The sequence below is a fragment of the Crinia signifera genome, chromosome 1 (assembly GCF_055691185.1).
Source record: "Crinia signifera chromosome 1, ASM5569118v1, whole genome shotgun sequence".
Lineage (NCBI taxonomy): Eukaryota > Metazoa > Chordata > Amphibia > Anura > Myobatrachidae > Crinia > Crinia signifera.
This window is the reverse complement of record NC_139217.1, coordinates 341,538,754-341,556,893: the sequence shown is the minus strand read 5'-3', so window position 1 is coordinate 341,556,893 and position 18,140 is coordinate 341,538,754. Positions and strand designations below refer to the sequence as shown.

The 18,140-nt window shown below is 42.4% G+C and overlaps 1 protein-coding gene across 1 annotated transcript in view; it reads right to left on the bottom strand.

Moving 5' to 3' along the window:
- The window catches only part of KIAA1671 (KIAA1671 ortholog), a 195,310-nt gene that overhangs the window by 18,444 nt on the left and 158,726 nt on the right, over positions 1-18,140 (bottom strand). Inside the window, exon 7 of the mRNA XM_083146381.1 lies at positions 968-1,190. Within this exon, the coding sequence (XP_083002507.1) occupies positions 968-1,190 (223 nt within the window). The remainder of the gene's footprint in view (positions 1-967; positions 1,191-18,140) is intronic.

Sequence of the window (18,140 nt, the reverse complement as noted above, 5' to 3'; positions counted from 1 at the left end):
GTATATTATAATAAATTAGACTACATTATAACAATCATGGAATAAGAGATGTAGATCAGAGCATTCCTATTGGCAAACCTGGCTTAGGTTATTAGTTTATATACTGTATATTTCCTTTATCTGCAGAAAATGTGTCTCTTTCCAGATAACCCAATCAGAAATGTATACCGGTATTCCCACTGGGCATTCTATAGTTAACATTTACGGTACATAGATGTTAGTTGGGCGCCCACTAAGCCATTTGCTTAGTTTTCCGCGTCCGCTCGCCACGCTTCGGGCTCGGTGGCTCGCTGCGCTCGCCACACTATATAAAATCAACTCCATGCCGACATGGATAGCGGGGGTATGAACGTACTAACTATAGTGGGCGCCGAACTAACATATAAGTACCGCATTTACTGTTTCTATGCACCCTGACTTGTATATCAACTTGTTTGAATTGTAAAGCGCAACGGAATCTGCTGCGCTATATAAGAAACTGTAAATAAATAAATAAATAATTGCGGGTCATTAGGGCGACCAAATTAAGATCGACATACCTTGATTCGACCACTGAAGGTCGACACACAAAATGTCTACTTGCCTAAGGTAAACAGTCAAATGTTCGACATGGGTTTTTCACTTTTTTATTTTTGTTGACATGAACAGCGTATCGGTGCATCGTGTCCCCTTGCATGGCTTGCCATGCTTCGAGCAGTGCCAAGCGTACTATTATACTCTCCCTCCATGCTCTAGTGGATGGTAGGGTATGAAACCTTCCCAATGTCGACGTAATGCTTGTGTCAGCCTTTTTACCCTGTTGACCTTTTGTCTGCGTCGATCTAAGGCCTGTCAACCTTCAGTGGTCACCCAATCTATGTCGACCTTAATGGTGATGACCTAACAACCATTTACCCTTTCCATTACCTTTATATTACAGACAAATGTCCTTTCAAAAGCCATCCTAATCATCTAGTTTTAGACTTACATCCACAAAAGAGAAATCTGCTTTGGCTTCATTAAAAGAAGGTGTGCTCTCTGTGCCGTCCGTAGAATCCAGGTCCATGCTGGACCGGTCCAGACTACCATCTCGGGCCTCGGTGATGGAATCATGCTGGTCTGTTTCAGTGTGGGATATGGATGACAGGCGGCTGTGTGACTGCGGTTTACGGCTGCTGATGTTGTCATATGACGGGGAGTCACGCACAAAGCTGCAACACAGGAAGTAAATACGATCACACTATTATATTAAGCAGTATCGAGAAAAAACACAAAATGTAAATAATTCCTTTATATTGTGAGAAAAGTCATATATGCCTTATTATGAATATAATACTTAAAAATCTTTACTTGACTAATTTCGGTAGTTCCTACAAGCTACCTATAGATGGTGCTATATACTCTACTACCAATTACACCACTTTGCAGCAGTCATGACAAAATATCTACAGACAAATACATTTTTAATAATGCATGCTGCATTGCAATAGCAACAATTACCATTTGGCCATATTTATTAACTATTGGGTTCTAAAAATTATTGCAGCAATATGGAATTATCACAAGAACAGGTGTTTTGAAGCTGTGGACCCTGCAGTACAACTGGGCCTGTGCAATAGCCAGGGACATATACTGCAAATCCTCTCCCAGAAAATGATGCAATAAGTGGCCTAAGCTACAATGGTTAATGTCATCAACAGATGGCATTAGCTTTAGGGCCAAGCACCAGGACTAAATCGCATTTCTTGGTCAATTCTGAAAACTCAATTTGTAGTACCAAAAATTAAATGATAAATAAGTCCCTAAATATAACAATTTTGATATTTTTCCTATAAATTGCTTACTATAAATTGTTTACTGACTGCTAATTGCATACTGCACTTAGAGTATCCCTACCGTAGTAGCAGAGTAGACAGAAGAGGGTATCCGAGCCTTCCAAACACTATGGTTGTCACTGATATTGTGCAACAATACATTTCCTTAACACGCCAAGATCATTAGACCACATGGTGCAAGATATACTGTATATACTGTAATGGGTACTGAGCAATGAGGTCAGAATAAGGTGAACTAAAACCTCCAAATAAGAACAAATAGAAAGAACAGAATTCAAACTAAGGGAAAAGGAGAAGAAAAAAACCAGCAGGACAATCAGATGATTTTTGTCTGCTCGATCAGAGTTCATACGCAGCTCCCGGGGCCAATTATCATTCCAAAAGCAGCCGGATCAGATGACTGGATGTGACCTCTTGCATGACATTTGATGAAACTATATTCTGCAAAATGTGAAGTGTGTATGCCTTTCACCTGTCCAATATTTCTGCCCGTAGTTTAAAAACATCAAGATTGTGACAAGCTTTTAAGTTGGGTACACACTGGACAAAATATCGTCATCTATATGGACTATATTGCGTATATATCATCCAATGTGTACAGTCAATATCGGTAATCATGCACTCGCAGCTCATGGTCAATATCATTCCCCCATGGCAACGCCTACAGTATATAGCTATCTATACTTGGGGATACGCGGGAAACGGCTAGTGTGCAGCCAGTATAAGACAGATATTTTTGGGGATCTGGACAATAAATCACTAGTGTGCACACTAGAAATCTTATATTCCAAAGATTGCTTGATCACTGAATCATAAACTTGGTCTGATTGTGAAAAAAATGGTATAGGTATGTACCATATCAAAGCTGGGACAGCTGGCCGTTCTTTTACTGCATGCAAAACAGTATTACTGCAGGACCCCACCAATCCTGTTTTCCACAATTTTTTTGTGTATTGGTTCTAACCCTGAATCAGTTCAAAGTAATTAATTAATCAGGAACAGTCCTCATGGCTTTAACCACAAAAACAGGAGTAAAACTTAAGGGTTCTGCGCCAGAGGTCGCTACAGAAATCGGTATGGAAGGACAATCCCAAAATCCTTCAAATTTCACAATGGTAGAAAGAAAGGGTATACCAATTTCAAACAGCGCCCAAAAAAGCCCAGGGTGAGTGGGTCTAATACAAAGTGCAATGGGGGAAATCAAAAGATAATACTTCCATATAAATGGTGTTCCACCTGTATCCAGTCAAATTCCTCTGATGGGTGAAATGTTTCAGTACATGTAAACAGAGAAGGGCTTATAATAGTGAAGCCTGTTTTATTAACATGTACACAAAGAATCATAAAACACACAATACAATACATAAACAATCATAAAATCCAGACAAGTGGGGGGACTAGGTACTAATTACCAAGAGGTGGATCAGAACTGAGTATCAATCAGTTCAAAAGCATGTAGTCTAGATAGTCACCAGTCCGGTCCCGGGTAACAGGGCTGGGGGTCAGACACTTCCTCATGGCTTTAACCAGCAAAGTTGCAACAGGCAAGTTATCCCAAAGATGGTAAATGGACATGAAAGGCTATATGGACATGAGTTGGGTGCAGAGTTGACATACTGGCCCTGTAATATGGTAATTGTGCAGAATGTGTGCCACCTCCTGCATGCATTACTGATCCGAACGAGGTCCTGAGATCCTTAGCCACCATTGGGCTAACTGTTTGACCAATGGGGTCAGGGGAGTAACTAACTATTTAGTGCCCCCCCGCCGCACATAGGGGGGCGCCCCCCCCCCCTGCCGCACCTAACCTGCCGTCTGCCTCTCGCCCGGCTCTCTGTCGGGACCTTCCTGACGTCACGGTCCCGGCCGGCTCCTGCTGCTACAATGAAAACGGACTCTTAGAAAATGGCTGCCACCATACGGCAGACAGAAAACTGTCTGCAGTATGGGGGCAGCCATTTTCTAATTGTCAGTTTTCATTGCAGCAGGAGCCGGCCGTGACCGTGACGTCAGGAAGGTCCCGACAGAGAGCCGGGCGAGACGCAGACTGCGGGTAACTATAGCCCCGCAGCCCCCCCGGCGGCGCCCCCAATTTCTCTGCGCCCCCCCCGCCACCGCGGGGGCTGCGGAGCTATAGTTACGCCACTGAATGGGGTTATGTAAGCAGACCATCACATTTTCTACACAGAGGACAGGAAATTTCCATCAACCTCTTCCCTCCACTGCAATGCCTGAGAAGCGCATACGTTTTAAGAAATGGAGGACGTTGTCACCTCCTCCCCGTAACCCAAATGGCTCCAGACTGGCAATCAGTGACAGTCTGATGTCGCCCCCTGCATATGCCATGTTAAACAGGCTGACGGACGGCGATTATGTGGGAGGGCGCATCATCATTCAGCCATACACACTAAATGATTTTGAGTGTAATGTAGCTCTACTTTAAGCTCAAAATTGCCTAGTGTGTATGGGCCTTATATGCAGTCCAACTGCTTTGCTTTCTTTTCCAAAAATTAATTAACTCCCAGAGTTCTTCTGTCAAACTAAATGGGGAGTGACCATGTTCCTACAGTAATATAATGGCTTGGGGCAATGAGATATGCATGACATCATTCAGAGTACATCACTGGGGGCTTGTTAGATCCAGAAATCTGATAACTCACAGGCAAAGAACAGACAACACCCTAAATCTGCTTATAGTCTTTCAAGGTAGGACAAAATAGAGTTATGTCACTACAAAAAAACTTATAATATATGCTAAATACAATTAAGTAGAACCTTTTAAATAGTTTAAAGGAGAATGTTCATTTAACCAGAACTATAGTTAAAATATCTAGACCATGAAAGAAGGAATGGAAGATCCATATACAAAACCTTTAGATCATATAAACCACACTCTCTGGGGCTAGGGTGTGGATTACATATATATATAAAAAAATGAAGTACAGGTAGAGGCGTTACAAGCAGTTCGTGGACAGTTCATATGAGAAAAGCAGATCTTCCCAGGCTACGCTTTAAAATCTATTCAAAATGTCCTACCCCTAAGAGCTCAAACTCCACTAAACATGTCCTGAACATCTACAATAGGAGAATAACAAATAGAGAGTTCATCCACCTAATAACAAAATAGGAAGTGGGTGGAGCTATGGATAATGTGGGTGGAAATACAGCAGGGATGGGACATACATAGATTTGCAAACCATAAACCATTAAAAAAAAGAAAATTGTCAAAGTTAGTGCTGTGGGAGTGGGTGTCACTAGAACAGGTTATTCTATCATATAAATGAGATGATAACCTAGCACTGCCCCAGTCACCTCAGTATACAGATATACTGTAGTAGCCGCTATTGTTGCTGTGATGCGTACACAGGTGCAAATTATACATCACGTACAGTACAATGATGAAAGTGCAAACTGGCACACACTTTTCCATCAGCCAATAACCTGTGACATGCATCCATTTTTTCAAAATCTCACTTAATGCTACCTGCCTTAGCAAAATGAGGGTGGGGCTCTACCTTCCCACCCAGTGGCAATGCCAAGTGGGACACAGTGAGCAGTCTTTCAATCTGCACAACTTACCAATCTGCACCTCTTACCAAAGTGACTTTGTATCTGATCATGCAGATTCTTCCGTGACTCCATAGCACTTGTACTGAGTGATGTGTGTACTGTAAATATAATCTAGAGATCAGGGAACCACCATGATGCACGGGAGTGCTGTAGCCAGACATTTTAGTGCCCTGTGCCAGAAAGGGCACCAAAATGTCTACCCCATTCCATTGTAGGCCTACAAAGGGCCTCTCATAAGCACACCTTGGATTCTACATTCACTAAAGACTTTAGTACCACCAAGACCAAGTTTAATAGAAGCAGCTACACCAGCAAGACCCATGCACCATACCAGCAACACTGTGCCCCATATATGGTTCCACACCACCTTCGCTAGTAAGGCACAAGCAGCATACAGATCTCCAAATCACCATAGCCCTGGCAACTTCCTGTCTGCTATACCTTATATTATATTATTCCCCAATGCATATCACACCACTAATAACTCATTCCATTCACTGTAACCTATGCAACATGCTCAAGAAGGCTACCTCACTTGCTCCCTTAATAGGCAAGATCAATAACACTGAGTAACTTAGGGATTGTCTTCTTCATCGCTTTGTATGGCCAATTGTGTCCATATATTGATTAACTAGTACACTGTAACCTAAATTGTGTGTTCGATGTTTATGTCCGTGAATTTAATGAACCGTAAGTATCTTGTACTGTATTCTGCTTTGCTAATCCATATTTCACCATTCTGCATCAAATACCTAAATACCGCTCCTCTCGCCCAATGTAACCTATTAAGTGTGGATCAAGACTGCTTCCTTGTCTGGCTCTTCTTAGGAGTAGGGTGAACAATCGTGTGGATCCGAAGATTCGGTAAAATCTTGCTTTTGATCTTCATATTTCGCTTTAGTAATCTGTAGCATTCCCCATTTAATGTCATTGCTTCCAGACATTGCCTATCCGGTGAAACCTTTGTAGGGCCGCCAAAATGGCTTCCTTGCTTAACTTAATGGGAAGGATGAACAATGCCTGCTACTGATGACTAAGCGGGACCTCTCTCATGGGGCTAGATGTATCAAGCTTCAAAAAGTGATAAAATGGAGACTAATAAACAGCCAGCCAATCAGCTCCTAACATGCTCCAAGAATTACAAGTAAGAATGGATTGGTTGTTTATCACTCTCCACTTTATAACTTTTTGAAGATTGATACATCTGGCCCATGATCTTTATTGCATGTCACACTTCATTCTTGCTTTCGGGTATCTCCTTTTGGAGAAAAGTACTATAAAAATTATGATAATAATCATCAATGTCCGTACATATGGCAAGGAACACAGATTGTAAACTCCACTGGGGCAGGGACTGATGTGACTGGTCAAATAGTATCTGTAAAAGCTCTGTGGAATTTGTGCGCTATATAAATGTTGATAAATAATAATATTAAGCACTCTATGCAAAATAATAGACCAACGTATCCCACCCCTGACCAAAGAGAAAATAGCTGGCAGTAAAGTGTGATTATGTCAGAAAGCATAAAATGTTATTTATACACTAGTGAAACAAGAAATCCCGTCTCTGTGACACTGGCTACTCCACACAATGTGCAGGTACTTAGCACAAGTGGTATTTCCAGCCTGTGGATCTGACAGGAATTCTGTCATGATGGTTCCTATAAACAAGAGTGATGAGATAAGCAGCTCCCTTTTGGAAATGACTCCTTCCTCTTTATCTCTGTCCTACTAGGGAAGTAGATATCAGAGGCGTCCTCCAGTGTCTGTAAATATTTGGATTTAGCAGTGAGTTAAGTGCATAGAAGCGCATATCAGCCCATGAGTGCTTGTTCCCTGCTGTATGGGTGTCACAGGTCTATTTATAGGCCTGCAGTCTCTAGCATCACAATAACAGTGCCATTACTAAGAAGACTAAACAAACCTCAATGTACTGTGCAGCATGCAACACGCCAGCCTTCAGGATCAACTGTACTCATTAATCTGTATGTCTCTAAGTAGTATCTCTGCATAACACAGACTAAGTAATAGAGACATCTACAGCAAAAGGCACTCCTCTAGCACAACGCAGCTACCTCACGGACTGAGCAGGGCTGTGCCTGAGGCTGGCACACAAATGGAGCATTTTGTAACCTCAGTCATGCTAAAACAACCATTTATATTAATGCTGTCACTTTAAAGAGCAACTATATTCCAGATTTCCTTCTGTGCTAGCTAGGTATTTGTGACATTCTTGGTGCACTTTACTTCTCTGTATTGATGTGGTCATTGTCTGTATTTATAAATGTGTATGCTGTACATTAACTTGTTCCTTAGAAGGGAATGCCAGCAGAGCAATTACAAGTAGATACCCACAATCCTGTGGGTGGAAAAAGAAAACTGCACAATCTATTAAAAAATGAAGCATCACGCGTAGAGAATCAAGATGGAGAAAGAAAATAACACTAAAGGGGTATACACATGGAGCAAATTTGTGCTATTTTCTAAGCCATCTGACCAGATTGCTTAGAAAGTAAGCAAATATCTCTCTGTGTGCATGCAGTCACAATCGTAGCAAATTGACTGACAATCTGTCTGTGTGTACAGAATGAGAGATACTGATCGCAATCTTTAATTCGGAACCACTACCCTGCCTTTTTTTGCTTAAGCAAAATTGCTTAGCACAAATCTCTGCGTGTGTATGTGCTCTCCATGGGAGATCTTGACAGCAGAAAAATTGCCCCTTTAGATAATGGGATGTTTTGTTATTCCTGAAATCTATAAATAAAGAAATTAAGTACTGACTATGTCATTAATGTTTTGACAATTTAGGGGGCACTAGAAGTATAACTGTTTGTCACACATGGGTTGTGGCTACACAATAGAGATTAATGATGCAGTTCTCCAACTACTGTTACACATAAATAATACACATCAACACACTGATGCAGAACTGAACTTTAGGCTGTTTGAGTAGTGTCTTTTTCTGCTATGGGGAAGATGAGGACTTCTTGGTGAATTTGTTATATATATATATATGTTGCCTATGTAGCAAGCATATATGTCTTAGAAACATTTCATGTGCACAAATACACTTTTTTTGCTTGTTATTTCCAAGCATGTGTCTTGTAAAGAATTTGAGCCAATTTTTTTTTCCCGCATCACCTACGCACATACTTTTAGGTTTAAACTTTTCTGTTTAGTAAACATTATTGGGTAATTGTATACTGAAAGAAAGATTTAATGGAGTCATTATTAGACAGAAAAAATGGGGGTTAGGAGGAATCTGTCTTGGAAAATCCAAAACCAATCTCCTTCCACTGGTTTCTGACTGTGAACAGGTTTGAAAAATGGATTGGCTGCTTGATGTGTCTGTCCTCTTGTCCAGCTGGGAGGGCAATTAAATTAGTCTACCCAGAAGTGACGTCAGCTCCTGCAGCAAGTGTATGGTCGGTCAGCGTGCTTTCTGTACATACAGCCAGATGTGCCAATATATTGTCCATTGGCTGTGCTGCACAGCCAATGCAATAAGTCTGTTAACCCCTTCCTGACAGAGCCAGTTTTTGCGTTCCTGACAGAGCCCTTTTTTTCAAATCTGACATGTATCACTTAAGTGGGGATAACTTTTTTTTGCTTTTACTTATCCCAGTGATTTTGAGATTGTTTTTTCGTGACACATTGTACTTCAAATTAGTGGTAAATTTGGGTCGATACAGTCTGTGTTTTTTTGTGAAAAATACCAAAATGTCGTAAAAAAATGGAAAATTTAGCAATTTGCAAAATGTTAAATTTTCTGCTTGTGAGACAAATAATCATACCACTCAAAATAGTTAATAACTAACATAGACCATATGTCTACTTTATGTTTCCATCATTATTTCAACTTCCTTTTTTTTTTTTTTTCTTTTTTTTTTCCAAAATGTTTTTATTAGGAGTCGGCACATTAAACATGTTACATAGAAAACAGACCACTTTGAGACATCAAATATCTGTACAATAATGGTTGTAATAATTCGACAATATCTAGTACATTCAACTTCCTTTTAATTTTTTTGGACACTAGGAGGCTTACAATATGAATAGCAAATTCTCAAATTTTCAAGAAAATTTCAAACACTGATTTTTTTAGGGACCAGTTCAGTTCTGATGTGACTTTGAGGGACTTGTATGTGAGACACCCCCATAAATGATACCATTTCAAAAACTGCACCCTCACAGTATTCAAAAAAGCATTTTGGAAGTTTGTTAACCCTTTAGGTGTTTCACAGGAATTAAAACAAAGTGTAGGTGAAATTTCAAAATTTCATTTTTTTTGCAGCTTTGCAATTTTAATACATTTTTCTAAGGAACACAGTACATTTTACTAGAGAAATGTGACTAAAAATTGATTCCCCCAATTCTTTTGTTTTCATAAATATCCTATATGTGGCCCTAGTTTGCACGTTGACCAAACCACAGGCTTCATAATAGAAGGAGCACCTACTTGATTTTGGAGCCTCCTTTTTATGAGATTATTTTTTAGGCACCATGTAGGTTTCTAGGCACCATAAGATGCTAAAATTTAGGAACCCCCCCACAAGTGACCCCATTTTGCAAACTACACCCCTCAGGGAATTCATCTAGGGGTATAGTGTACATTTCAAACCCCCAGGGGTTTCACCAATTGTGGTACAACTGGGCAGTGAAAATGAAAAATTAAATTTTTTACACAAAAATGCAGTTCTGGCTCAAAATTTTTCATTTTCAGAAGGTATGAAGGAGAAAAAGCACCCCAAAATCTGTGCCCCAATTTCTCCCGAGTACGGCAATGCCTCACATGTGACCAAAAAATACCATTTGGGTGCATGGCAGGACTCAGAAAGGAAGGAGTGATTTTTGGATTTTGCAGCTCAGATTCTGGTGGAATGTTGGTGGGTGCTATGTTGCATTAGCAAGACCCCCCAAGCACCAATACAGTGGAACCCTCCCACAAGTGACCCCATTTTGCAAACTACACCCCTCAGGGAATTCATCTAGGGGTATAGTGTACATTTCAAACCCCCAGGGGTTTCACCAATTTTGATACAACTTGGCAGTGAAAATGAAAAATTACATTTTTTTACACAAAAATGCAGTTCTGGCTCAAAATTTTTCATTTTCAGAAGGTATGAAGGAGAAAAAGCACCCCAAAATCTGTGCCCCAATTTCTCCCGAGTACGGCAATGCCTCACATGTGACCAAAAAATACCAGTTGGGTGCATGGCAGGACTCAGAAGGGAAGGAGTGATTTTTGGATTTTGCAGCTCAGATTCTGGTGGAATTTTGGTGGGTGCTATGTCGCATTAGCAAGACCCCCCAAGCACCAATACAGTGGAACCCCCCCACAAGTGACCCAATTTTGCAAACTACACCCCTCAGGGAATTCATCTAGGGGTATAGTGTACATTTCAAACCCCCAGGGGTTTCACCAATTTTGATACAACTGGGCAGTGAAAATGAAAAATTACATTTTTTTACACAAAAATGCAGTTCTGGCTCAAAATTTTTCATTTTCAGAAGGTATGAAGGAGAAAAAGCACCCCAAAATCTGTGCCCCAATTTCTCCCGAGTACGGCAATGCCTCACATGTGACCAAAAAATACCATTTGGGTGCATGGCAGGACTCAGAAGGGAAGGAGTGATTTTTGGATTTTGCAGCTCAGATTCTGGTGGAATGTTGGTGGGTGCTATGTCGCATTAGCAAGACCCCCCAAGCACCAATACAGTGGAACCCCCCCACACGTGACCCCATTTTGCAAACTACACCCCTCAGGGAATTCATCTAGGGGTATAGTGTACATTTCAAACCCCCAGGGGTTTCACCAATTTTGATACAACTGGGCTGTGCAAATGAAAAATTACATTTTTTACACAAAAATGCAGTTCTGGCTCAAAAATTTTCATTTTCACAAGGAATGAAGGAGACAAAGCACCCCAAAATCTGTGCCCCAATTTCTCCCCAGTACGGCAATGCCTCACATGTGACCAAAAAATACCATTTGGGTGCATGGCAGGACTCAGAAGGGAAGGAGTGATTTTTGGATTTTGCAGCTCAGATTCTGGTGGAATGTTGGTGGGTGCTATGTCGCATTAGCAAGACCCCCCAAGCACCAATACAGTGGAACCCCCCCACAAGTGACCCCATTTTGCAAACTACACCCCTCAGTGAATTCATCTAGGGGTATAGTGTACATTTCAAACCCCCAGGGGTTTCACCAATTTTGATACAACTGGGCAGTGAAAATAAAAAAATTAAATTTTTTTACACAAAAATGCAGTTCTGGCTCAAAAATTTTCATTTTCACAAGGAATGAAGGAGACAAAGCACCCCAAAATCTGTGCCCCAATTTCTCCCCAGTACGGCAATGCCTCACATGTGACCAAAAAATACCATTTGGGTGCATGGCAGGACTCAGAAGGGAAGGAGTGATTTTTGGATTTTGCAGCTCAGATTCTGGTGGAATGTTGGTGGGTGCTATGTCGCATTAGCAAGACCCCCCAAGCACCAATACAGTGGAACCCCCCCACAAGTGACCCCATTTTGCAAACTACACCCCTCAGGGAATTCATCTAGGGGTATAGTGTACATTTCAAACCCTCAGGGGTTTCACCAATTTTGATACAACTGGGCAGTGAAAATGAAAAATTACATTTTTTTACACAAAAATGCAGTTCTGGCTCAAAATTTTTCATTTTCAGAAGGTATGAAGGAGAAAAAGCACCCCAAAATCTGTGCCCCAATTTCTCCCGAGTACGGCAATGCCTCATGTGTGACCAAAAAGTGGCAGGACTCAGAAGGGAAGGAGTGATATTTGGATTTTGCAGCACAAATTCTGGTGGAATGTTGGTGGGTGCTATGTCGCATTAGCAAGACCCCCAAAGCACCAATACAGTGGAACCCCCCCACAAGTGACCCCATTTTGCAAACTACACCCCTCAGGGAATTCATCTAGGGGTATAGTGTACATTTCAAACCCCCAGGGGTTTCACCAATTTTGATACAACTGGGCAGTGAAAATGAAAAATTACATTTTTTTACACAAAAATGCAGTTCTGGCTCAAAATTTTTCATTTTCAGAAGATATGAAGGAGAAAAAGCACCCCAAAATCTGTGCCCCAATTTCTCCCGAGTACGGCAATGCCTCATGTGTGACCAAAAAGTGGCAGGACTCAGAAGGGAAGGAGTGATATTTGGATTTTGCAGCACAAATTCTGGTGGAATGTTGGTGGGTGCTATGTCGCATTAGCAAGACCCCCAAAGCACCAATACAGTGGAACCCCCCCACAAGTGACCCCATTTTGCAAACTACACCCCTCAGGGAATTCATCTAGGGGTATAGTGTACATTTCAAACCCCCAGGGGTTTCACCAATTTTGATACAACTGGGCAGTGAAAATGAAAAATTACATTTTTTTACACAAAAATGCAGTTCTGGCTCAAAATTTTTCATTTTCAGAAGGTATAAAGGAGAAAAAGCACCCCAAAATCTGTGCCCCAATTTCTCCCGAGTACGGCAATGCCTCACGTGTGACCGAAAAATACCAGTTGGGTGCATGGCAGGACTCAGAAGGGAAGGAGTGATTTTTGGATTTTGCGGCTCAGATTCTGGTGGAATGAATGGTGGGTGCTATGTGGCATTAGCAAGACCCCCGAAGCACGGTGAAATTATGAACCTAATAATCCATAGATGTGTGGTATATTTTAAAACACTCCTTTATACATAGGCCGGGTTTGTCGGGGCAAGTGTCACACTGGAAAATAGTTTGCTTTCTTATTCCCTTTTTATAGCAAACTTTGCACCTTTTTTGTGTCCTGCCCTTTTTTCCAGTGGAGGGGATTTCATCAGGAAAATGCTGCCCTGGTACAATACGGGGGCCAGTACTAGAAGTACTGGGGCCCTCTGCCTGCTGGTTCCCAAATATTAGGCCCTTTATGACTTCCTCTTGAAAGTGCATAAATGTCCCCCTCTGGCCGGTAGAACGGAATAGCACGTAAGCGTTATACAGTGCCATCTGGATGATATACACGGCCAGCTTCTTGTACCAGATTTTTGTTTTCCGCAGGGCACTGTACGGCTTCAGTACCTGATCTGAAAGATCCACTCCGCCCATGTACCTATTGTAATCCAGGATACAATTAGGTTTTGAGGTGTGGGTACTGGTACCTCGTACAGGGACAGAGGTGGTACTGTCTCCGTGAATTGTTGTCAGTATAAGGACATCCCTCTTGTCCTTATATTTGACCAACAACATATTTTCGGTGCATATTCCCCTGCTTTCACCCCTTCTCATTACTTGGGCAATGTGCGTTTTTGGGAGGCCTCTTTGGTTCTTGCGCACAGTACCGCAAGCTGCTGTACCTCTTGAACCAAGGGCCTTAAACAGGGGGATGCTAGTGTAAAAGTTATCCACATAGAGGTGATAACCTTTATCCAGGAAGGGGTGCACTAAATCCCAGACAATTTTTCCACTAACACCTACGAGGGAGGGGGGGCATTCTGGCGGTTCAATTCTTGAATCCTTCCCTTCATATACCCTAAACATGTGGGTGTACCCTGAGGTGCTTTCACACAGCTTATACATTTTTATGCCATACCTTGCCCTCTTACTGGGAAGGTACTGGCGGAATTTAACCCTTCCTTTAAAATGTATAAGGGACTCGTCAATACAAATAAATTTTTCAGGGATGTACATCTCTGCAAATTTGGCACTGAAATGATCAATGACCGGCCTGACTTTGAATAGCCGGTCAAAGGTGGGATCATCTCTGGGTGGGCACTGTGCATTATCGTTGTAATGCAAAAATTTAAGGATCGTCTATAATCGAGCCCGGGTCATGGCCATACGGTAAAATGGGGTGCTGTACAGAACATCTGTACTCCAATATTGCCTAATTTCTGGCTTTTTTACTATGCCCATATGAAACACCAGACCCCAAAACGTCATCATCTCTACTGCATCTACAGGGGTCCACCTAGCAAATGATGATGTGGGGTTTTGAGCAATAAACTGCTGGGCATATAAATTAGTTTGGTCCACCATTAAATTTATGAAATCATCAGAGAAAAATAATTTGAAAAAGTCAATTTCTCTGAGACCTGTGGAATCAAATTGGATTCCTGGCATGGCCAAAAACTCAGGAACCTGGGGCTCAAAATTGTCTGGTGGTGGGGTCCATACAAGATCAATTATTGGGGGGGGGTCTCAGCTGCTCTACGGGGGCGTCTTTAAGGGGGTCCCTCATCACCAGAGGAGGAAGAGGAGCTTAAGACAAATCCTTCAAATTCCCCGCTTGCATCACTGGCTGTGTCAGAGTCAGAGGCAAGCATGGCATATGCCTCCTCCGCTGAATACATTCTTCTGGATGACTGGGATGACATTTGGGATGACATTTGGGATGACATTTGGGATGCCATTTTTATTTTTGTGTTTCTGGTAGTGAAATGTTTCAACACGTGTATAGTGTAGGGGGGGTACAAACTTTATTTCAACCCGGGGGGGTATGTAGTGTGTAGTGTGTATGTAGTGCAGAAAAAAAAAATACTTTATACAGGAATTTGATCCCAATAAAAAAAAAAAAAATTGAAGGGGTTAAAAAAAAAAAAAAATTGAAGGGGTTAAAAAAAAATAAATAAAAGGTCCTGCGCCAAAAATTGAGCACAGATGTTGGTCAGTAACGTTCGTCACTGAATAGCGCTCAAAGGCAACAGGAATTTGATCAAAAAAAAAAAAAAATAGATCAACCCTGTGCCGAAAAAGCTGATCAGTGATGTACGTCACTGATCAGCGCACAGTGGCCACAGGACACCCACAAAATCACAGTGTGTGTAAAAAAAAAATTAAAAAAAGACCCCACAGCACCCTCAAAAAAAAAAAAAGGTGATCACTGATGCGACACTGATTACCAGTGAGGGGCAGCAGGTGCACAACCTTTGGTGCAACTGACAGTGCAACTGGCAGCAACTGACAGGTATATATATAAAAAAAAAAAAACCCTGCGCCCCCAAAAAGTTGCTGATCAGCTCAGATATACTGATCAGCACAAAAGGGGGGGTAGCAGACACAAAATATACACTCTCTATCACTCTCTGTCACTATCTCTCTCTATCTCTCACTATCTATCACTATCTATCACTCTAGGACACTGCAGCAGCAGCACTGACAGTTATATATATAAAAAAAAAACCTGCACCCCCAAAAAGGGGGGGTAGCAGACACAAAATATACACTCTCTATCACTCTCTGTCACTATCTCTCTCTATCTATCACTATCTATCACTCTAGGACACTGCAGCAGCAGCACTGACAGTTATATATATAAAAAAAAAACCTGCACCCCCAAAAATGGGGGGTAGCAGACACAAAATATACACTCTCTATCACTCTCTGTCACTATCTCTCTCTATCTCTCTATCTCTCACTATCTATCACTATCTATCACTCTAGGACACTGCAGCAGCAGCACTGACAGTTATATATATAAAAAAAAAACCTGCACCCCCAAAAAGGGGGGGTAGCAGACACAAAATATACACTCTCTATCACTCTCTGTCACTATCTCTCTCTATCTCTCTATCTCTCACTATCTATCACTATCTATCACTCTATGACACTGCAGCAGCAGCAGCACTGACAGTTATATATATATAAAAAAAAACCTGCACCCCCAAAAAGGGGGGGTAGCAGACACAAATCTCTCTATCTCTCACTATCTATCACTCTATGACACTGCAGCAGCAGCACTGACAGTTATATATATATATATAAAAAACCCCTGCACCCCCAAAAAGGGGGGGTAGCAGACACAAAATATAGCTCTCTCTGTCACTATCTCTCTATCTCTCTCTATCTCTCTCTATCTCTCTATCTCTCTATCACACTGCAGCAGCAGCAGGAAGTCACAAGAAGTCAGATCCAGGAAGCATCCAGCACGCTACAAGCAGTGATCAGGTGATCAGGTAAGGTATTTGCAAGGATCAGGTAAGTATTAGCAAGGATCAGGTCAGTATCACGGCAGATAGGCACGGTGACCGCTCTGCACGCAATTCCAGACCGGAATGGCGTCTGCAGCGCAGTCACCGTTAGTTTAAATGTCTCGCCTTGGCTGTGATTGGCTGTCGGTCCGACGGACCAATCACAGCCTTGGGGGCAGGTGGGGTGAGGGTGGGGTGAGGTGTCATCGTCACCGATGACCCCCTCATGCCCCGTGACGCCCGGCGGTGATTGACACCTGTGTTACCGAGCGTCTGATTCGCTGGTAACACAGGAAAACGCTGTGAATGGCTGTTCACACTGAACAGCCAATCACAGCGATCGCCGACGGGGGGGCGGCATCGCAGCCCCCCCTGGGCATGCAGGGACATGTCTGCTGTCAGGGACAGCAGACATCGTCCCTCTGTCACTGCGTCTCTAGACGCAGTGACACTTTAAAGTCATGACGTACATTTATGCCATGTGTCGGGAAGTACATCCCGGCCATGACGTAAATGTACGTCAAATGTCGGGAAGGGGTTAACAACACAGTTCACAGACCTATCAGGTGTACATACCCACCGACAGGCTCACAATATAATGCCTATGTGTACTCAGCAGGGGAGTGAAGTTTATGATGACTACATTCTAACAGGATCTGAGAGAGGGAAGCTCTGTGGTAGAGCGGGCAATATGTGAGGGCAGGAAGGATAGGCATAATATAAACACTGCGCACCCACTTGTAACTGTATATATAGAAGGTAACCCAGGTCAGATGAGACCTCTACGACCTTCACATCACAAACCCTGCTCTGACCCGGTATTTGAAAATGTTTCCAAACTGGGCCTCAGCCAGCTAAACCTCTTTCACATCGCAAGTTGGAGCCGGTTTATTACCAGGTTGGTACCTTTCACACTAAACCCGGGTCACCCACTAAAAAACAGTGTGATGTAATTTTGAATGCAAGTTTCTGGCTCACATATGACGTTATACACTATAAAGGAGGGGCTGAGGAGTGCTCTGAGCAGTGCAGAAATCCTGGCTGGAAACCACTCTTCCAATGTGCTTCCTGTTTCCTGATTGTGGCTGGTGACATCATGCAGGGAGACAGCCTATCACCTCCTTTTGCAGAGTCATGGGTTGAAAAAACTGGTCTGAGGCTTTCACACGGCCTAATGACTCGATGTTTAGCTAGTGCACATGCGCATAAATATTTATATGCATGTGCAGCCTTTTTGTGAGAGCAGGAGTGGCAAATTGATTATTCCCCGGGCAGTTTGCACGCAACAGTGCGGAAGGGTGCATGGGGCGGCGAACATGGGTTGCACCCAGTGTTTCTTGGTGGTTCCAATGCTAATTCGCTGGTGATGCGGGTGCCGAGAACCGACGTCACTGGATGTCAGCTACCCATCTTCTTCCAGTACAAGGGTGCCACAGATCAGCTGAGACTGACTGTGTACACACTTGTACAATCTGCATGAGATCCAGATGAGATTACAATTTAGACTATCTGCATACAATTTAGACTATATAGTGCAGATCTGCACTATATAGACAGGGCAGCCAAGACTTTCTGGCTGAGATATGGGAGCGCGCATCTTGAACGCATCTGGATCGCTTGGGATAAAACTCATACAATCTGCATGAGATCCAGATAAGATTTTGACTATATAGTCAAAATCTCATCTGTTTACACAGTAGATGTAGAAGTGTGTACACAGCAGATTTGCAAGCACTTCAATAATCATTTGATGTACGGCAACCATTGAATGATTTCTGCCCAGCAC